This window comes from Myiozetetes cayanensis, unplaced genomic scaffold, assembly GCF_022539395.1.
Source record: "Myiozetetes cayanensis isolate MyiCay16 unplaced genomic scaffold, myiCay2020 scf1, whole genome shotgun sequence".
In the NCBI taxonomy this organism is placed as follows: domain Eukaryota; kingdom Metazoa; phylum Chordata; class Aves; order Passeriformes; family Tyrannidae; genus Myiozetetes; species Myiozetetes cayanensis.
This window is the reverse complement of record NW_026086604.1, coordinates 125,643,801-125,666,483: the sequence shown is the minus strand read 5'-3', so window position 1 is coordinate 125,666,483 and position 22,683 is coordinate 125,643,801. Positions and strand designations below refer to the sequence as shown.

Here is a 22,683-nt window from a genome sequence, read left to right as displayed (position 1 = left end):
TGTTTAAAACTAGAGCATATTTTATGTTTCCATGAGACTAAGAGACCTCTGTCATTAAACGCTAAGTGTAAGCACTTTTGATATTTTAATCCTGAAAATAGAATCTCATTACTGCCACATGTACTAGCACAAGTTAATGTAAATTGGAGGGAAAAGGTGTGTGTATGTGTGATTGTAAGTTATTGCTATGGTGTTGCAGATAACATACATCATACAGTAATCTGGTTAATGTGCAGACCATACTGGGAGAAGCAAAAAAGTGTGGTAGTAATATATTCATGTTAACACATTATTTTGGATTTTTCTCAGTCAGTTCTTCTTCAGTACACATGAACTTCCAGCTTTAAAGGCTTCCAACAGCAGTCATTGCTAGAAGATATAAGATATTGCCTCATTTTCCTGAAAAGTTTTGAAAATCATGCTCTGCAGTTTTTCTGTTCTGAAAGTTGAAATACAGTATTGAATGCAATTTATTGGGGTTGAGTTACATGGCTTCTGTAAAGGAATTTATGCATCACTGGTAAGCAATCACTCTGAAGGCCCTCCTTCACTCACTAAGTGAATCTAAGGCAGTCACTATAGTCTGATTGGATTTCCAGAACTTAAGGTCCCTCCCCAAAGAAAAGTTATACTGATTTGAGAGGGACAGTTTTCTAAGTGGTGAAAAGAATAAAACAAAGGAAAGAGGATAAATGGTCAGTGGAGAGGAATCACTGAAGGATGGATGCTATGGTCTGTCCTACTCAATATAGTTTTAAGTGATCTAGAGAAGGAAGTAAAAAGAGGTGACAAAGTTGGTGACAATACTGTATTCCTCTGAAGTAGTAAAGAAAATGAGTGGCTGCAAGAAATTGCAGAAGGATCTTGTGATGTTGACTACATAGCCTGTGAGTTTAAAAGGAAAACTGAGTTTTAATAAATGTAAAATGAAACACAAAGAGGGAAATGATCATGAATTCACAAATAATATGACAGATTCTCAGTTCATTCTGTAGATGAAGTGTTGGAAATATAATCTATGAAAATATCATCTTCAGTATCAGTAATGGTCAAAAAACCAAATACGAATGTTAGAAACTGAAAGATAAGAAATAGAGAACAAATTAGAAAACCTCATTTGTATAAATCCATGACTGCCACCTGCACTTCTGATCTCACCATCTCAAAAAGCTTCAGACAAACATTCCAAGGTTGATCAAAGGTATAAAAGATAACACGCATGTATAATTTGAGAGACTTTAAATAGACTAAATCATTTTAACATGGAAAAGAGGTGATCGAAGGAGGACCCAAAGGAAGCAACTTACTTATTCATCAGTCAGCGCAGGTTTCTCGACATTCTTTTTCTGTTTCAAATCTATTGTTGGTACCATTACAACCTCCATACCAGAACTGGCCACAAGAATTGCCATTCCTGTCATAGTACCATTTCACCACATAGTCCCGACAATCCCCTGGTTTCATAGGTTCCAAGCACCTTGGATCTGAAAGTAAATCAGTAAAAGTTAGCTTGGATTCTGGGGATAAGTTATGTTGTCTTAGAAGTGCCTCCTTCAGTAAGTGCCTCCTTTTTCTTTCTTGTAATGCCTGACCAAATGCCATTTCTATTAATGAGTTACCTGAACAGGACTAAAAAAATACAGGATCAGTTTGAAGTAGCACTGCCTAAATCCTACTTTAAATCCTGATTTAAGGATTTAAAGCTGCTGTTTAAATACCTAAGCATGCAATTGATATGCAATGGTATCATCTGGGTCTGAAAATCTGGCTTTGACTGCATGTGGTATCTGAAGACAGAGCACTCAGAACAACCAAAAATGACAAAATCCAAGCTGTACTGGAGGACAGAGTGGGGTTTGCCCATTGTGGTTTTTTTTGGTGCAGACTTGCTACGTAGTATTTGAGGACAGTATTTATTACTTACCTTTCTGGATTGTTGCTACCTGTGTTTGCAACACAGTTGGCTGGAGATCTTCAGTAGCAGTTCCTGTGAAGGAAGGATTCACAGCTGGATGCACAGGTCTGGTTTCAGAAATGTCATAAACTGTGGGAAGTATTGATTCTTTGTGAGCAGAGCTGGTCATGCTGTGGTCCTCAGCAGATCGCAGTGGCTCAGTATATCTGGACTGTGGTGGACTATTCTGCAAAAGGAGTCAAAATCTTAAAATTTTGTCTGGGCTCAGGTGCTATGAGAAACAAAAAAATTGATAAAATTTTTAAGGAAACCTTTGTTAAATAACGTGTGAAAAAATACGAATAACAGCGGGTTGATTTGGACCTCCTTCTAGTGACTACTCAGTATGGAATCATAATTTTCTGACACTGAGAGTGTAATGAAAAGGCAAAGTAAGGCAATCAGTTTAGTCACTAAGACGAATTCATTCAATTTAACCAACATTTCAGTCTTCACTTGGTCTGTAATATAAATAAAACAAAAAATTGAAGGAATTTTGGGTAAGTCAGTGTTGCTTAAAATCTAGTACTCTCACTGGGAATGATTTGACATCTTCAATCTGTCAAGACATGGAAAATGGCTGGCAGGAGAAACAGGATACTTGTTATTGATAGAAAAACACATGTACATTACACTCTTCCAAAGATCTTTTCAGATGTGAAATCCCTTGAGTACAGCAAAAATTTCCAAAACTCCTGTTATGAGGACCACATCCTATTAGTCATATTGTCTCACAAAAAATTTGTCCTTCTCCTTATCAAACCAAGTGAAAAATCACTTATTTTCATATTTCTAGCTAACAGTCAGTTGCTAATCATTACAATTTTAGATTTTACCTTGATAGAAGTGTTAAGCAGCCAACCCTGCACTTCGAATTGCAACCCTTATATAAAAATTTACCTATCTAATGATTAATGTATTCAAGAAGATTTGTAATCTTAGTACAGCATAGTACAAATAACTGCCTTAATCAGACATGTTGATTACCTACTGAGAACAGAAAGGAATTTGATACTCTTCAATATCTTTCCATTTACAGGCCACAACTGACACAATCAGTTTAAGGAAACTCTTCAGAGTCATTGGAACTCTGAAAATTGAAGTCTATGTGCAATTTAAAGGTGCAGGCAGTTTCCTTTAAATATTGCATTTCTTCTCCAAGTCTATGAAAAGACTGTGTTTATTTCTGATAGTAGTTCAACAGTTTTGAAGATTTAACTATAACCAGGGCCAGCCAGAACCAAGTGTGTGAGAATCTAATCCTGTCTGTGATCCTTATCACGTGCTTTGTAAAGTCAGCATCTTTAAATCTAGGTTTACATTTATTTTTCTTCATGATACAGAATGTCATAACTGACCCTCAGTATCACACAGATCTGTCTGGAGGTTTTATAAGCCCAAAACCAAACTCAATCACACCTACCAAGGGAGCTCTTGTTCTTAGAAATTAACCCAGATTTTGAAAGTGAACAATATAATTATTTATGATATTATATAAACAATAATAGAAAGAATTAATAGTGGCTAATCCCTTGACACCTCCAGAGTAAGTTAGTAATATTTAATTATCTCTAGCCCGTATTCAATTCAATTAATATTTAAATACCAGTATCATGGTCCACTATATCCATTACATGCAGCTACAGAAGTTTATACATCAAATATTTCAAGTTTATTCAACTGGTTACAGGGGCAAGCAAAGCTCAGTTTTTATCATTGACTATTTTTAGGCAAAGCAATAAAAACACCTTAGAAAGTTAGTGCTGGTCTACTGCAAAGGTGGCAAATGTCCTAATCTGGTACTACGATAGTTTCTGAAAAATACTGAAGACCCTTAGAGGGAACTAAGGTGATTCACACCTGCAGAAAATATTTATCTGTTGCATTAAAACTCCACCTGTTCTGTCTATCTGTGCAGCAGCACTGTGTTGGAGGGCAGAACCTTAGTGCAGGTCAGGAGAAATGTAAAGCTGGAGAATGAATGAGTAACATGAATGAGGAGTCCTAGAAGCACAGCCCAACATGGAAAGTGAAACAACACTGAAGGTTTATTAACTTGGAAATACAACTGGAAACAACCTGGAACATGTGTGACCACGACAAGAAGTATTGTATTAACAAGCAGCTTGCACATAAATAAATGTCTTATACACTATGTACCTGCCTCAATAGAAATATAAGATTTTTCACTGACTTCTGAGATGAGTAAGAACTACAAAAAAATGTGAGGACTGTTGGCATTTATTGCAACTAAGAAGAAATATTACCCTCTTTCTTTCATCAATGTCTGTTCTTAACAAATAAGTTCACTCTAACTTTGAAAGTCTTTTTAAAATATTTTGGTCTAGCTAACTGACATGTTATTTGCCTGTTAGAAGACTAGTGAGTAGTGAAATAAAGATGGTAAAATATTTGAATTCAAATAAATACACGTATTTTAAAAACATTTGGTAACTGTTACTTCTTTACTCACTGTAGGAGTTCCTTCTGTAGGAAGCATATCAGTCTCTGAAGTGGTCATTTTAGATAACTGGCTATTAGTACCTTCACTGGCAATTCGAGATTCCAGACTTGGAGATGGAGATGAAATATTAAATTTTCTGTAGTCTGCAGACTCATTCTCACAGATTTTTGTGATCAGTTTATTTTCAAGTGCTGAAAAGATTAATGAAATGATTAAGTTTTTTAAGGGTAATCAAAAGAAGTCACAATGATTCAGCACAAGCTTTTAGTGCAGTATTAATACTAAATCTTTAATGATAGTGACTTGTAAAAGACTATGTTTTGTAGTTATGTCAAAATGCAAATGAGAAGTAACAAAGTAACACACTCTCTGAATTATTTGATTTTAAGGCCATGTTGTTCTTTTAAGAAGAAACAGATGAAAATAATAATAATGGCCAGTCTTCGCGAGCAAAGATCCGGGGAAGGTCTTTACACCTTCCAGCCTGCGCATTGGATTTTTTAGGTGAGACACAGTGTGCGCGGAACTGAGCCCACCCTTTAATCCTAAGGTTCATCTGCCGGGGCCAAGCGAGCTTGGACGGTGGCAGCGAGGTTCTCAGGACGTAGATGGGTTACCTTTAAGGGCTAACGAGCTCCACCTGCCCGGGAGTGGCCCTGACCGGGAAGCGCCACGCCCTTAACCGCTAGACCACCAGGGGCTCCACAAACCGATGAAAATACCGAGTTCCTTTAGGAAGCAGAAGGCATAACGGCAAAGGAAAAAAAAAAGAAAGCAAAAAAAAAAATATAGTAAAGAAAAGAAAAGAAAAGAAAGTGTTTGCATGTAAGAAGGAAAAAGAAAAACTGGGCAACACTTTCTACTTATTTGCACAAAAACCCCCTGTGACTAAGAATATTTTTATGTTGAATGCTCGAGTCTGAGTCAGAGCCCCAAGTCTGATCCCAGCTGGGACCAGAATCTTAGCTTGGACTCTCTTCTTAATGCCTTAAATCCAGACTTAACTCCATCTACAGTATCAACATAGCAAAATAAGATTTTTCTCAGGAAAAATGTACTTTATAGGGCTGGTCTATAGTTAGTCTACATCAATATATGGGGCTTTTTTCATGGGTCATTATAGATTTTCTCTGGATTTTCTCCTGATTCCACTTGTGGCCACAGGATTTTTTCAAGCCACATACATTGAAACACAAAACTTACTACCACATCCCATTCCCTTGTGTGTGGCTTCACCACTTTTCCTCTAGAATCAGGATGAAAGCGTAGGTTTCTCTATGAATTTCAGAAAAAAAACTGAAGGAGTGCTTGTAAGAGATAGTGGAGGGATTTCAAGACTGATGACAGCCATAAGAAGTAGAGAGAAGGAAAGAAACAGAAATGTTATATCAAAGTGGAAGGAAATCTGCACCTCTCTAGGATGAAACCATGGCCAAACACAAAAGGACTGTGAAGGAAGGCTGATGCAAGCTCTCACAAAAGAGGAGTGCCCCAAAGGAGGCGTGGGCTCAGAAAACTGATATTCATTGTGGTTTATTGCTTCTGCAAGAGGTAAAAATTTGGAAAGGTTTCATTTGACCAAAGAGGACATGAAATAGAGGAGTGAGCTTTATTCAAAAGAGGCCAAACTGTCTTATATGCTTATTTCAAGTTTCCTCTTACTAAAATAGTTCCTTTTACCTGAAAGTGTTACGAAGTCATCTATCTGGTAAACATGTTCCTCATCAGGGTCTGTTGCAATGAGCTGCATTTCTTTCAGAAAGTCATCAAAATGAGAGTCAGTCCTTTGAACAATCCCAATGACAAATACCTCAATATTCATAGCGTGGGCCTCTCTTACTACGTTATCCAGTTGTATTTTATCCCGGGTGTCTGCTTGTCCGTCTGTTATTACAACAGCCACTTTCCTCACTGCCGGGCGCGCTGCCTGAAACAACTGAATGGCTTCTTGGATCGCAGAAGCTGTGTATGTGCCTTCTCCTAAGTAGGGCATTTTGTCAACAGCTGATTTCAGGTATTCTTTGGTCGTGTATTGCTTCAGAGAAGACACCAAGTCGACTTTATGGCTGAAGTTGATAATGCCAATGCGGGTTGTAGCATGGTTGGCTGATACCTTGTCAATGAATGTTTTCGTAAAGGTTTTGATAATTTTGAAGTTATCTGGTCCAACACTTTCTGAACTGTCAATGACAAATACTAGTTCCAATGGTGTTACTTTACATTTGATACCACAACCTAGAAAGCAATCATTTCAGACATTTTATGAGAAACCACCTTCATAAAAACAAATTGAACTCTTACATCAGATTAACAGTCAGTTAAAGCTCAGTTAATGAATTAATCTCTAGATACTAATACTGATCAACAGAAACAGAGCTGGACCAAATTACTTTAGGTATAGGTCTGGCAACATAGCGAGCATCGTTTTCATATCAAGGGTGTCCTTATACACAAACATGCAGAGAAAAATCTATTCAGTCAAGACAAAAGTCACTGTGTTTTAATTTTACCAGAACAATTTTTTTCCATACTGGAATGCTTACCACATATTTCACTGATAAGTCTGATAACTTCTTCTCTCTGAAAAAGAGTATTAATTTGTTGTGTGTTCTAGTTTTACGAATGCTGAAATATTTATTCATTTATTTATTTACAAAAATGCAGGCAGTGCAATGTCCCATAAACAACCTTGTGTAAGACCACATAACCTTTAAATATTTTCCCAAAATAAACTCATATTGCTTCAAATTAATTAATTGTTAAATGAATTCATTTACATACTTACCGTAAGACCAGGTTCACCTTTTCTTCCCCAAGTTCCCTGAAAATGTGTACAGTGAGATAAATTAACAAAAGCCAAATTTGTCTAACTTCTATTGTGTAAAATTAAGTAATATGAAAATGTAGTTTACCTTTGGTCCTGGAGGTCCTGGATCTCCAATTTCTCCTTTGGCTCCTTTGCTCCCTGGATCACCTTTATCTCCGTAGTCTCCCTAATTTAAATCAACTGTGTTAAACTCATAAACTCAGTCATAACTACAGTTTTGTTGATTGTCAGAGCTGTAGGTAAGGATCGATGAGCTTTTAAGATTAATTTACTGATTTGTGTGTGTATGTGTGTGTGTGTCTGGCTTATCTTTTATGTATTATGGAGAGACTATCTGAAAGCAGGCTCTAAAACAATGTTTATACTGGACCTATGTTAATGCAGACCTATGGAGAGATGTCACTGCCTCAGATCAGCCAATATGCTGAAACTCACTCTCTGTAGAGAAACCAGATGAAAAAATGCAAGCTTGTAAAGAACAAAGGCAAAGGCATGCTTGGACTGCTACATCCATTGGGAAATACATAGTTTCACATTTAGAAGCAATTCTGCACTTTTTCCCTCAACTGACTGTACCTCCTGATTTTCAAAAAGTGGGAGGGTTCAATATTATGAGACAGTTTTCACATAATGCAGGTATAAAACATACTGTAAATACATTTATGTTTTAAACTGACACTTTTTCAAGAAGGATATTGTGCAGGACAGCTTTTTTACTTCTCTCTGGAAGTTACTAATCAGCTTACATTTCACATTAAACTTTAAAGCTTAGGACTTTACCTAGATTACTGTCCATTTTGATATTATTTTTCACTATTACCCATCCAATGGAATCACATAGGTAGCTCCTGTGTTATAGCCTTCACTATGGTGATTGTTACCTATTTTAAGGAACCCTTTTGACTCTCTCAGTCTGATTCGGATCTTACTCAAGCTGGTATAAACCTGAAAATTGTATGTAGCTCCTCCACAGCTGGTTTAAGAAAACCAGTCTCAACTAAGTAAGCTCTTGAAAGACAGTTCCTATTCTATATCACAAAATCATAATATCAAAAGCAAAGGATATCACTTTCTATTACCTGTCCATGAATTGAATCTAACCTCATCAAAGTTAATGTCAGCATTAATTATAATAGGAAAGCAAATGCGGTCTGCTGACTGCTGTGGTACTGCTACTCTCTTACACATAAACATACTAAAACCTGATCCCTTTGGTATTTAGCACATATATGAAATTCCTGCTGAACTAAACTATTCCTTTTCATGTGTGACAAGTCTGCTGTATTAATAACAGACAGAAAAGTGAGTATTTGGAGAGATTTACACTGGGCCACAAAGACTAAACAATATACAAGATGAATATAAAGATCAATAAAAATATTGCAGTTATTATTATAGTATGTGGCGCTTGGTATGTGAGAGAAACTAGAATTAGGAGGCAGAAATTTTTATCTGTATGAAAGAGCTTGGTATTCGCTGTTGCATAAAAGCTCCAAGCTGCAGTAGCTTGAATAAGTCTCAGAAAGTGCTATATAATGTGAGCTAGTGTAGATCATACTGCCATGAACATCATTACTGCAGGCAACACGTGGCTGCTGGTGCTCTGAATAAGTACTGCCTGCCTCAGGTGACTAGAGAGGGGACTGAACTCTTTTTTGGGTAACTTAAAAGTTAGGGAGCACGATCATCTCTGTTCTCCCATGAATACTACCATGTCAGTTCTCTTCCTTAGCCTTTTCAGACAGAGCCTTCATAATAAATGCAATATTTCATCTGTTTTGCAGTTATTGTAGGGGGGCTGCCCAGCACCTCCAGGCATATGCTGTGAATTAAAGCAGGTTTACTGCATCATGCATTTACATCAACACTCATTCCCCCTGGGCACATTGCTGTCACTTGTGTATGAGCAGAGCTGCTCTGCACATCCACTTTGACCAGGAGCCTTGGTTTTGTTTGGTTAGGCAGCTCCCATCAGAAGCTGCACATCTGAGAATCTCTAATAAAGAGACGAAGTATTTAAATTTTCTTTGCTCAAAATTTGTTAGATGTGAATAGTTAAGTGCAGAAAATTCTCACAATTTTTATACCAACAAGAAAGTTGTTCAGTAAGGAAAGATTCAGGCTTGGGCTTCAGTCATTGTAGGAAAAATACAGGAGTCAAACAAAATCTGGGATTTACCTTTGGTCCAGGAAGGCCAATTCCTATTGATCCCTTCTGTCCTTGAAAACCTTGATTTCCTTTTTCTCCCTGAACAAAATATGGAATTTAATTTTAACTGAAAATTAAAGTTAAATCTCTGTTGTCTCTATTTACTTTAGAATATTCTGCATCAAAGAGAAAGCCAGATATTTGTATTATGCAACGAAGCACAAAATTTTCAAGATAAAAGTGGTCTGACACTGGAGAAATAAGCAAGTGGCTATCATTCAGAATATACATGAAACCTTTCAAAGTATATAATGAAGAAGTATTCCTGATTAACTAAATGAAAATTGTCATTTCACTGGAACAAATGAAATACAAAAGTAACCTCACTGAGGCTCAGAGAGTTATTTCATCCTGTCTACAAGAAGTAAAATGAGATCCAAGACAAAGGTTCTCTAGAAATACAAACCCAGAATCTCACCCAGACTTCGTTTTTCTGCTCTAAAGTAAATAAGAAGACATCTCTACTTGTCCCAGTGTGCAGAGCTGAACATCTTTCTGCTGATACTTCAGAGGACAGTACCAGTTTAGTTACAAAGCTCAAATTTGTTTGTAATGATTGTTACACATGCCCTGCTGCATACACACAGACTTGAAAGGCATGTCCATGCTAGCAGTATGATCACACAACGTTACAAAACACAGCTATTATATAAAATACAGAGAAAATTCTTCACAGCATCTGGCTTCCAAAACTATCTTGCTTTATTTAATAATAGGGTAACACAATTTTTTTTTTTTTCAGATCAACTGCTGTATGCATTTTTTAAATTCAGCTAGAGGTGATTATATTCCCTGGTACATAAATCATAGAATCATATAATTCAAATGCTTCACCATAATTCATGTTACATACAATACATAATTGACATAACAGCAGTGCCTGGTGCAGATAGCAGAACCAGCTACAGAGAATGCCAATGAGATCAGGAGCAGTTATCACCTGTACCAAACCTACCCTATGAGATGCAAGTCCAAGGTTAGTCAGTTCTGGTTTTCAGTCAAGAGCTCTCAGACTGTCCCACCAAGGCATCTATTACCAATACTTCTGTTACTGCTCACAGATGGGCCTAAAGGGTCGTATTGCTCATAATGGACAAAGAAATTAAAAAATGTTTCCAAGTATTAAGAATCCAGCCTTTACCAAAGGTGCACTAGTGCAGCAGGACTGGCCACTGACCATTCCTGGTGTGCTGGACAGGGGCTTATGGATTTCTGCAGGCGGAGAAAGAGCTGCAGAGTGCACAGCGCACAGCCTCATCAACCTTTTCTTCCTGGTATTAAGGGCTTCTGACTCCCATGAGTTGGGAGTTCACCAAGAGTCAGGCAATGAGACGCAGCTCCTTGAAGACACTACGTACTATGAGTCATGTCCCTGGATGGTTTTCCCTGTCCAAATTCCAGATTTGACTGAGATCCTGCTGATGTGGGAGCTTCTGCTTGCACAGGGGTGATTGTGGTGCCCACTACACTCCACTGTTCACGCCTCCACTGGAGCAAAGCCTTTACAGCCCTGCCCTGTGGGAGCCTCTTGGTCCACTAGCCCTAACTCAGGGAGCTAAAATGCCCTGCTTGTCACTGGGGCTACATATCACTGACCTTATAACTGCCAGCCTCTTGCCTCTGTGAGCAGAACTTCTCCTGTTCCCCTCTCCCCAATTTCTTACAGCAGCAAAAATTCAGAGACCGTTATGCAGACTCTGGAGACTGGAAAACAAACTGTGATGCACCAAATTACACAGCTGACCCACCAGGGGCAAAACCCAAATTTCTTGCAAATAGGAAATACTCCTAAGGCAATAGGATGCACAAAGCAATTTCTTTTGCACTGTTGTAGGAACTCATAGTGACTATTTAATCTAATTTACTTTAAGTCACTTTTTAGCAGGACTGTGCTTCTTGAGCCCTTCATTTAGGGATTAATGCAAATGGCTCTTAAACACAGTGAAACAGTGTACCATCTTGTTTCAAGGCTTGCTGTTCAGCAGTGGCTTTGACTATCTTTCCTGGCTAGGGTCATCACAGAGCTTCCTGACCAACACCTTTGCAGGTCTGCAGAGCACATATAGATGGACCAGAATTAAGATGTGGTGTGTATTCCAGTGATTCTTCACTAATATTAAATGTGAGATCCAATGAAGCTATAGATTTATTGCTGCTGTTTGTTATTGCCTATTTGACACCGTTAGGATGGTGTTCAGGCAACAAAAACTGAATGAGACCTACTGTTCTAAACAAATTCATGCCTTTACAGGTGACATTTCTCACAAGCACATGTGTGAGTTTCATCCTTTAAAATGTCAACTGCAGAACCAAATCCTGCTTCCACTACTTGTGCAATCAATCAACATTAGAAGGATTTACCATAGATGCCATAGCAGACCATTCAGTAAACCCCAAAAGTATGCTGTATTAATTTAAAAATATTTATAGCTTTTCCAGTTGCAAATCCATGAGCATAGTTAAATTCAAACTTGACCATCAGCCTTACCATAAAAAAAAAGTGGTATGCATGTAAAAATGCAAACTCTTGAATCCCTGACCCTAATATCCCACTATATTATGGATCAATAATCAGTCTTCTACACAAAATGTCATTCTATGAACTGAGTGCAGATCTGACTACGTCTAGACTGTGGTTTTGAAAGGAAACCAAGCATAAAAAAAGAAAACCTGTAAATGTAGCTATCAACATAAAGTTACATGAAACCCATCTAATTTTTGGCATTCCATTCTTACCATATGCACACTGAGATCTCTTACTATATATAAAAAAATACCTGGAGTGATATTGATAGTTCAAATTCAGGAAGATAGTAGATTTAAGCTGATGAAGAGTGGCCAAAAAGAATGAATCTTGACATGTGAAGAGATAGAAAGACAAAACAGATAGATAAAAGCTCAGCAGGCATCAGTATATGGAGGAAACAGGTACACTAGAGCAATTTGCCAAAGCTGTTCAGAAATAAGCTATTCTTAAGAATTATATAAAAATAACCATAATTTTTAAAAGCACTTGTTAAGGAAAGAAAATTGAAATGGCAAGACTGTACCCATACAACTCATGGGGTACTACAGAGACAACACCAGCTGAGTTTCATCCACCACATCATCACAGTTTTGGTTTCAAATCCAACGACAAAGATCTTCCATAACCAGAACACATGTAACTTTCCAACACCCCTAAATTCCACATCCTTACTTTACAAGCATACATTTGTCTGACTGTGTGTTGGTGAACTGTACTCTTGTAGTGGAAAACTTTGATAATAACCCAAGTGTTCTATACCCCTGAAGTATGCTTTAGATATGTATTCATAGAAGTGCCAACATAGCATCCAAACATACATCTGTGTGTATATAAACACATATATATAGAGAGAGGTAAATATATTGTCGTGGTTTTGCCCTGGTTCAATTTGTTTTTACACCTCTTATACAATTACTGTCAGTAATTGTATAATTGAGAGAAGGTTTATGCAGATAAAAAGAGACTGAATTTGGAAAAAAAAGTATGAACATTTATTATTAACAAGTTAAAACTAAAGAACTATACTTATAACAATTCTACTTAAGTAAAAGGTACTATGTATTTACAGAAAATACTTCCCTCCCCTCCGCTTTATATCAGTCCAAGGAGGAGAAGCAGTTTTTGTTTCCATTCTCAGAGTTCCAGGTCTCCTCAGCAATTCTGCAGTACTCTCGTTGTAGCTGGAATTCTTTCTCCTTCTCTGTGTCAGCCTCCAGGGCTGGGCCTACCCCCCTCCTGGATTAAGACCAGAGGCTGGGGGTTACCCAGGTTCTGAAGGTTTTTTCTTCCATAGGCTTGCAAGGGGACACTTGCTTACTATGGATCTTCTTCCCCAGGGTTACAGGGGATAATGGTTTAAGAGTTCACCCCTGTTTCCCTATGGAGGTCCCTCCCCATGGGAGAACAGTCCTTGATAGACCTCTCCAACATGGTCTAGCATGGATCCCACACATGGATCCCAACATCCCTACCTGAGCCGTCTTCTGCTCCAGAGTAGGTTCTCTCAGGGTCACAAATCTCCAGCACCAGCAGCATGGATCTCTCACTGAGATCCCAAGCTTATCCGAGCCATCGCACTCCGGCATAAGCATCGTCCCCTTCAAGGGTCACAAAGTCTTCAATAGGACTCTGCCTTACCTAAGCCACTTCTGCTCCAGCATAAGGCTTTCTCTCTCTGTTAAAGTCACAAATTTCTAGTACATCCACAAGCTCCTCTGTGAGCCACATGGGGGTCTCTTCACCCCAACAAACTTTCACAGGTGGCAGGGATTTTATTTTTCAGTCTTTTCCCTGCTGAAGGGAAGGAGAGCGAAAGGGAGAAGAAGCAGCTCTCCTCCCTTCGAACCTTTCTTTTCTCTCCTCCGACTGCCAGCTTTGACCTTGAAAGTCCTTTATCTCTTCACTGGAATTTCTCTGCAGCGGTTTCTGTCCAAGCAGTTTGTCTTTTAAACATTTTTTTCTTCACTCTCTTACAGAAGAGAAGGGAGGCTTCAGTACTACACCTGCCCCTCCCCGGCCCAAGCCGGGGGAGGAGGGGGCCTTGGCCCTCCTCGGGCCCAGTACTTTTCTACATGGCTGCTGTTCCTAATTTCAACTGTGCACCCAACCTTCTCTTCTGTTTTCTTAAAGGTGTAATTAGCAAAGGCGTCACTGAAAGTTTTGATTGGTTTTTTTGTCCGGAAATCACTTGGACAAAACCATCCTCAGCCCCAGGGATGAGCTGGTGGGCAAAACCATGACATATATAGATATGCAGATAGAGAGATGTGAGCATATTTTGGGTGATGTTTATATTTTCTCACAAACAAAAATTATATAATTTGTATATTTTATCATTTGTCATCTGATACATTTGACTGCTGAAACACTTCTGTTCAGAATGGTGATTATGCTTTTATATACAACCTCACATACCCATAGAATTAACAAAGATATATCCCAAATATTAGATTTTGGAAATACAGCAGAAATGGTTATTAAAGATGGGCAGGAAATAGTTTTCCTATAGGTGACACAAACTTTTCTGGTTTTCACAAGAATAGAGCAAGGAGCCTTCAAAGATTCAACAAAAAAGGGAGAAAAGAAGATAAGAAATTATGTCCTCACATTAAAATATGTAATAGCTTTGTGGTTACTGTTAATTAATATAGAGGCAAACTGCAAATGGATCAGAAACAATGTCTAGACAGTCATGACTCTTAACTGCATAGAGATCTCTGTCTAGGAAAGCCTGCAAACAAAATAAATCAGAACCTGCAAAAGTGACTTAACACAATAGGGGGAGAGAAAGAACAGAATGAAGTATGTTTTTGTGCTATGAAACACCTCACAGTGAAAAAAAGAATTCTCTGCAGAATAAAAAGGGAAATGATTGAATGGAAATATAAAAACAAAAGACATTAAAGATGGAATCAAAGCAAGTCCTGAACAAAGTAAATTCCAAAGGAACCTGTGCTTTTCTGGTAAAGCCTGTATGAAGTAATTCTACAATGAACCAAAGAAAGATTCTCCTCTGGATGATTTTTCAAACAATAGACATTTTCATATATTTGTTTGTTTTATTCAGAATGTCATTATTTTCCAATGAAGACCTGTTTGTCAATGAATTCCACAGTGGCTTTAGTGTCTACAGCAAATCAGAGGACAGAGAGGCACCTTTTCTAATCCATCTAGAACAATGCCCCTTTTACTGACTTACTGGTGATTTGACAACCTAGACTTGGAGACCTGAGCACAATACTCCTGATCAGGAACATATTGCATCATATGCTCAATTTTAAGCACACTGATTTAATAAAAACGAGAGAAACTTGGGTTGTTCTCCACTAGAGCCTCCAGTTTTAATAATTTCTTCTACGCATTTATGACAAGGCAATTTAATAACTTTGAATGTCCAGAATATGTTGTCATATTTGTGTTTCTGTTTATAGGGAGAGAAGTTGTGGTTATGGAAGGAACTGGGTGAATAAAAACCTTCCTTTAATAAAAAATAAAAACTACCCTTTAAATCTAAGTAAATCAGTTAGACATGGCAGAAATGAGTTTATTTTTTCAAGTTAAGTATATTTGCCATGACAAGAACTATAGGAGAGCAATTGGGTGCAACCAAAATTGAAAACTCAGCAGATAAAGTAAATAGTATGTAATGTATGAATAAGAAACTTAAGTGTAAAATGAAATATTGCAGGCATTCACCTACTCAGTGACAGAAAGGAAGAGAGACAATCAATCTCCTTAACAGTCAGTTTTAAGAAGAAACTGGACAGATACCAATTTAATCTGGATTACCTTGCTTCCTTGTATGCTGTTGCCAGGGAGTCCAGGTGGACCAGGCAAGCCTTTCTGTCCCATAATACCCTATGGGAACAGTGAGGCAAAAAAGAAGAATTAGGAGATAAACTCCTGGTAACACTAAAGAAGTCATCTCAAAGTCACTGCAAGCAAAATTAAAACCATGTCAAAGACTAGTTCTGATTCCTCTTTGGTTTATGGTTTCTCAGTGTGGGTCTTAGTAATTATCTTTGGCAAATTCCTAGGGAAGCAAAGGAACAATTAAGCTTAAAATAATTAAAGAATAATATTTGCTCATGACATAGTGTGATATTTTCCCCGTTTTTTCCCCACATAGAAGACAACAGAAAACATCTTTATACTTTTAGTGGCTTCCTATAATCCCTCCACACAAGAGAGGCATAACAGTAGAAGCACAGAGGACCAGAGTGCAAGTAAATCTGTCAGGCATGTTAGCTAGTTCTTGTGCAGACCCTGTGGTGCCACAGTCTCGGGGAGCACCAGGCATTCAGAAAATTGTAAGTGGGAGGGCAAGGATCAAGCGGGATCTGCTGATTTGTGTCGATACAGTCAAAGTCGGGTAAAGCCCTTGTGCTTTGCAGGCAGGCTAATCTAACATTTTTAATTCTCAAAGGCTTTGTGGTAACAGCACAGAGTGTCACACATTTGTAGCATTTTGACACTAAGTCCAAACTTACTGTTGTTAAACAGGCTGTGTCAGTATGATTTACCAAGGTACTGGAATTGCTGCAGCTTTCAGGAACCAAAGGAAATCAGTCACATCCTAAAATGCTCTCTGGCTTATTGCGTTTCTGTAAGGGGCTGGTAACAGCAATGTGTCTTAATTCAGATACTAGTTTATACAAAAGGGCAGTGGAGACTTCTGTTACCCTCTGTTAATTCTAGAAAAGTTAAAAAGTCATAACTATTTTTAAATTAAATTAATGCAGAGAAATACATAAAATGTTTCTCCTCATTGCCTTTGTAAAAATAATTGATGGATACACCTGCAATAAGGAAATCCTGGTAAGTACAGAACTTCTTTTCTTCTCAGTATGTCTTTTTTGAATTATAAATCACTTTAGTGCAGGGAGAAAAAATTGCCCAGATGTTGCATGCTTTTTTATTATAGAATTAGTATTTTGTTTTCATGTTTCTTTCCTAATGGTTTTACTAATCATATTAATTGGATTTGATTTAATTGAGCAAAAATTGCAACATAAAATTCACATTTAATGTATTTTCCACCACAAAACAATATCTTGGAAACAGGATAGAGACCAGCAGAAGAAATGCATCTTTTAACTGATTTACCAGTCTAATAGCTCTGTTCAATTTCCAGCTGTAATCTCATAAAGTTTAGCTGAAAATGCAATTTTTATCCTGTTAGGATCCCTTCCTAATTTGGTTGGTAGAAGTGTATGGTCAGTGACCATGTTTTTATGCTTGATTCCTCTTGCAATTGCACTGATGTAAATCAATAACTGATGAAGATCTTTTGGTGTCTGAAAGACCAGAGTCTGGCAGCCAGCATCACCAAACAGCACAAAAACTTCATCACAGCATCATGACCAACCTTGGGACCAATGGTTCCGATTCCTGGTGGCCCCGGGGGCCCTGGATAGCCTCTAATTCCACGGTCTCCCTGAAAACAGTCACAGAAATCTCAGTCATTTATCACCTAATAACTATTATATCTTTCATCCACTTATGAGGCAGTCAAACTAATGAGTTTAAAAAACAAGCCAAATAAATGCTACATGAATAAACAGCTGCTTCATAGACAGGTATAAAAAAAAGCACCCAAAATACAGCACCAACATTATTTATGCTCTACAGGAAGGTCCATGTGATCAAAATCACCTACAGAGTTAGGACCCTATCAGATACAGAAAAAAAGAAAAGCAAACCCATTTGGAAGCAATACCATTTTCCCTTCACATTTTGCAGTGGTTTACCAGGATGGACAAGAAACTTACTGGTGGGACACAATAGTGATCATGCCCTTTACTGATATTGTGCTTGTTCTGACACTAGAAATATTTAATTTCCAGAACTGTCACACTTAAGCAATTATGAAAACTAAATGAATTTTAATAGCATTAATATAGAAGAATAAAAAGAACAGCCCTTTGTTTTCTTAGAAAGCCTTAATGCAAATACTTTTATCTTGATTTCTTAAGGAAATGAGGCTTGAGAGATACTCTGTCTGTCCTTCTGCTTGTCTGTGTTGGTCCTCTTTTTTCTTCCAGTATATTATCAAGTCATCAGTTGATTTCAGTCAAATTCATCAGAAATGTATGACCTTGAGCATATGCATTCTTGACAGTTTTGATGATAGATAGAGGCTGGGTAATGGCAGGAGATTCGATCTGTGATTTCACTGAGAAACAAAGAAAACCCAGAGGGGACTCATCCCTTAGCCACCAGGAAGAGAGAAGGCAGCAGTTGTCTAGTCAGGGGAAAATGAGTGTAACAGGGAGCCTAGTGCTGCAGACAAACCCAGCAAAGGAGATGAGGGTCAGGGGACATTGGTGATAGTGGAAATACACAGCGATAGAAAAGGCAGTTTTGTTTTCCTCAATCCATAATTGTACAAATGAGGGAATAGGCTCACATTCAAAACATCATCACTGGAAAACTCCCATGAGTTTGAAAAGAAAAAAAAAAGTTCCTAACTGATGAGTTATAAATGCAGAATATTCTGAATCAGGTTTAGCCTGATATCCCTAAACCTATGACTGTAGAGGCAAGTGTAAAAGAAAGAAATTTACTAATAAGCTATTGATCATCCAATATATTAAAAACAGAGCAGAAGAAATTGCATTTCTTGACATAATAATAATAAAAATTAATTATAAAAACTCTTCATTGTACTTATTTTTGAACTGGGAAAAGCTGTAGAAAAGACTGTGCCTACAGAGGGAGCATTCGATCTAGGAGAGAGGTGAAAGTATAAATCACACAAATCACTGATGTCACTTGAGTTGTGGTAGGTGAAATGAAACAACATATCAAACAGATAAAAAAGGAAGGAAAGAAACAGAATCTTTTACTGATTTTCTTTACTTCGTGGGAGGAATGTGCACAGCCATTATAGTGACTGCTTTTAGGTGAAATTCCCAATGTTCAATCTCTAAGGCTAAGGCTTAGCCTGAGCTTATAATGCTTTCCTTCTTGATGTAACATTTGGCTTTGGAATTTCATTTCAATTCTTCTTTCTTTCAAAGCACTGGAGACTGGCCAGTTTGAGTCAGGACACAGGCATGGTACATGGATGCTCTTAGCTTTAAATTGGTGTGCCAGGCTGATTGGGTTAAACTGACTGTCACGTTCAGTTGTGAGGAAATTTCTCTCTCAGACAACCTAAGGCTTTTATGTCACACCTTCCCTGCCAGTGCAAAGAGCCAAGACATTGGCAATGCCCTTGAACCATTTTTCCAAAATTTTAGCTATAAGCTCTTAAAGATTGCAAACTTAAGTATGTAAATATTGTAGCTCTTTAGTCTGGTACATGGTAGTGGGAAATGCCCCTCTACAGTGGGATGAGTGGGAGATATTTCTGATGTTTTAAAATATGTCCAGTTTCTCAATTCTGCCTTCAATGCATTTTCTTACAATTTCCTTGAGATTGTCACATTATTAGGAAATACTGAGAGTCTTGCCAAAGGTAGCCATTTGTTATCAAAGGCTATTTATTGGTACTCAATGTCCCCACAACCATAATACAGCCTTAAGTGGTTTGTAGCACTCTTCATGAGCAGAAGTTGCACAGAGCAGCCAAAGCTTTCCTTGCCCAAGGAAAGCCTCTCTCTGAAACCTGCTAGAGGTGCCAGAGCTAGGAGATACACAGAGATATATACAGATAAGACTTTTCATTATAAGTACTTTTTAGGAGATCCTGGGCTGCTGTGGCCCAAGAAACAGACTGTGAGCTGCTGTGATGGAAGCTGAATGTGAGGTTACCAAATATAAATGATTTCTTATGGTGCAGTATCCCATATACCTACAACCTGCTCTTAGACCAGCCTAGACCACAAAGAGCGTAAGGGTGACTTGAAGTCATCTGCCTCTTCCTCCCATGGGTAACACAGTCTTAACACAGGGTCGTTGCAGGTGAAGGATTGAATTTTAGCCTCACATGCTTAGTTAATACCAGATGTCTCACTGAAAAGCTCTTTTGTAGAGCTTTATAGTAATCCTCAAGGTTTCTGTATTTCTTGGCTTAAAGAAAAAGACTTTTATTTTGCTTTATGAGTTGTGAAGTGGAGCAGTTCTTTTTTTCTAAGGTGTCACACTAAACTGTCCTCCAGAGAATTCATTTCAAGAAGGATTAGTACTGTTCTTTGATGAGGTCTAATTTATTTCCTGCATTGTGCTTGTAGACAAGCTTGTCACCATCAGCAAAACAGTGAACTAGAAAAACACCACTGAAACAAGAAATAAAGAGCTGAGTCAAGACAGTGTAAAGTATGGGATGCCTATGTCTGTTCTGTACCATTTATTCAAGAAAAATTCATTAAATGACCTAATGGTCACTGAAAAGTAAATCTTGGGTTCCAAATATATATGCCTCATTTAGTGTAAAGCATGTGTATTTGACACTCAGAATTACAGCAGACCCTGCAATACTGTAGTGACAGCTAATGGATATAACAGGATCTGTAAGAAGAAAATATTATAAAAAAAGATATTACATCTCTACTTTCCACATTTTAGTTCAAATAGTCAGGCCCCAAGCTGCAAAGGTTCTTTATATTGCAGTTGAATCCAGCCCAAACGTTTGTGCACTAGGGACTGTGCTAGAGATTTTAATAATCTTTCTGCTACCTAGTTACTTGCTTTATTTCTAGTGCTGGGCTCTTGCTCTTGAATGTCTGCAACCCACCTCCTAGCTGGCAACAGTGGTTTTAAATCAAATTTTTTATTGTATTCTGACATTATGTGCTTCTGTTTCAATGCTACAGAAAATAGGTTGCTGCCAAGATTGAATGCATCCCACATGTTACAGTTCTGTTTTCATGTGAATTTGACCTCTGATACATAAAATTCCTGTCTAGCAGTGTGCACATATGTGAGCCATTTCTGAAAGCAGAGAGAACAGAGCTCTGATTCAAATGAGTGAAACATTCCTTTATAATGATACTCAAAGGAATTTCAAATTAACTAGTGTGTAAATTTATGAGTCTCTTTTATCAAATAAATGTTCTTTTTTATATGCAGAGATTGTTGCCATTTCTATATACACTTTTTTTTTTATGTGGAAGGGATAAGAGGTAGCCAGTGCACTTATATTTTATTTGAAAAAAACCAGAAGATTGTCTATTTTATGTACTAAGTTCTGGTGCAATTCTTGCAATTCAAGTAAATTCTTCTTCCTTGTGGAACCTTTGCTACCATGAAGTTACGCAGAGATTAAGGATTCAAAATGGGCAAACAGAAGCAAAAAATCAGGGAAAGAGACGTTTATCTATTTATATAAATATACATATATAAAGTTTCTTTTTTTCCATTGCACTCTATACCATGTCTGGTGTGGATACAAAGAACTAAATCAGAGATGTTACACCTTGTTGGATAAGGCATGCTTTTGTGCAGCAGTCATACACTGCAAAAGCTACAGCTGCTCACTATGTATAGAACAACATACATTTCACCCCACATGACTTGCAGATCAGATCATCCAGTTTAGCTTCATCTGAAGGAAATCCACTTCCTGGCTTGTGGGACCATTGAAACCCCTTTTTGCCTAAGATAAGGATAAGAGTTTCTATTACTAGATATTCCATTATACTATTTCCTGTTGTTGAGAACACAGCTACGCTGGGCAGGGCACGTCTCCGGGATCAAGGACTACCGCCTCCCTAAGATTGTGCTCCATGGCGAACTTGCCACTGGCTGCCGCAAGAGAGGAGCCCCGAAGAGGAGATACAAGGACTGCCTGAAACAATCCCTCAGCCTTGGCCATATTGATCATCACCATTGGTCTGCCCTGGCCTCCAATCGGGAGGCCTGGAGACACACCATCTATAACGCTGCTGCTGCTTTTGAGAACACAGGTAGAGTCGTTCTTGAGGGGAAAAGACAATGCAGGAAGAACTGTGTCTTGCCTAAGAAGACTTTCCACTGTGCCTTCTGCAACCGGACTTGTCTATCTGTCATTGGCCTTTTCAGCCATCAGCGCGCTTGTAGCAAGCGTGGGTAGAGCCCTTCTCAAATCTTCGTCTGCAAAGCCTGGCCATGATTTCCTGTTGTGATTAAGTACTATGAAATTATAAGCCTCACAGCCTGCTATTTCGCTTTTGCTCAGTCAAATCTAGGTCAAAGTAACAGGTCTTTTGCCAAATTTGTTATTAATCGATAATGTTCAACTAACTCAACACAGGTCATATTCCTCCATAAAAATATGCTACCAATAAATCTCTTTACCACTACCATGAATACACTTCACTCCACAGATCTTGAGGAATGGTAATACTTTCTATGGTCATGGGTGGAGAAGGGACCAACAACTAAGGACTTGATGTCTCTATAAAGGAATATGAACAACTCTCTTCAACTGACAAAAATTTACATTACTTGGAGCCAAAATTGGAAACTGTAAGTACTATAATAGGTAACCTATTATTTAATTAAATATATTCAACATTTTATCAAAAGACTTACAGTGGTTTAAGAACAACTGACAAAAAGGCTAGATCCCATGTCCTCCACTGCAAAAACTGGACACATTTTCTCTTACTTTACAGCTTTTACCTCCTTCTTTCTAATGCATTTTATGATACACTATTGCACTTCCATCGCTTCCATGAGTTGGAACTTTTCTAATAATTACACAGCCCAGCAATTCTATGAATTCATGATTATAAGAAGAAAAGGAACTTGTGACCCACTTTCTGATAATATCTCA

The 22,683-nt window shown here is 37.9% G+C and overlaps 1 protein-coding gene across 1 annotated transcript in view; it reads right to left on the bottom strand.

The window, feature by feature from the left end:
* Positions 1-287: 287 nt before the first annotated feature.
* The window catches only part of COL28A1 (collagen type XXVIII alpha 1 chain), a 54,275-nt gene continuing 31,879 nt past the window's right edge, over positions 288-22,683 (bottom strand). Inside the window, exons 25-35 of the mRNA XM_050327144.1 lie at positions 17,350-17,418; positions 15,771-15,839; positions 9,425-9,493; positions 7,331-7,411; positions 7,204-7,239; positions 6,962-6,998; positions 6,099-6,653; positions 4,428-4,609; positions 1,925-2,141; positions 1,308-1,484; positions 288-369 (exon numbers count right to left, since the gene is read on the bottom strand). Coding sequence (XP_050183101.1) covers positions 1,315-1,484; positions 1,925-2,141; positions 4,428-4,609; positions 6,099-6,653; positions 6,962-6,998; positions 7,204-7,239; positions 7,331-7,411; positions 9,425-9,493; positions 15,771-15,839; positions 17,350-17,418 — 1,485 coding nt within the window. The 3' untranslated portion in view covers positions 288-369; positions 1,308-1,314. The remainder of the gene's footprint in view (positions 370-1,307; positions 1,485-1,924; positions 2,142-4,427; positions 4,610-6,098; positions 6,654-6,961; positions 6,999-7,203; positions 7,240-7,330; positions 7,412-9,424; positions 9,494-15,770; positions 15,840-17,349; positions 17,419-22,683) is intronic.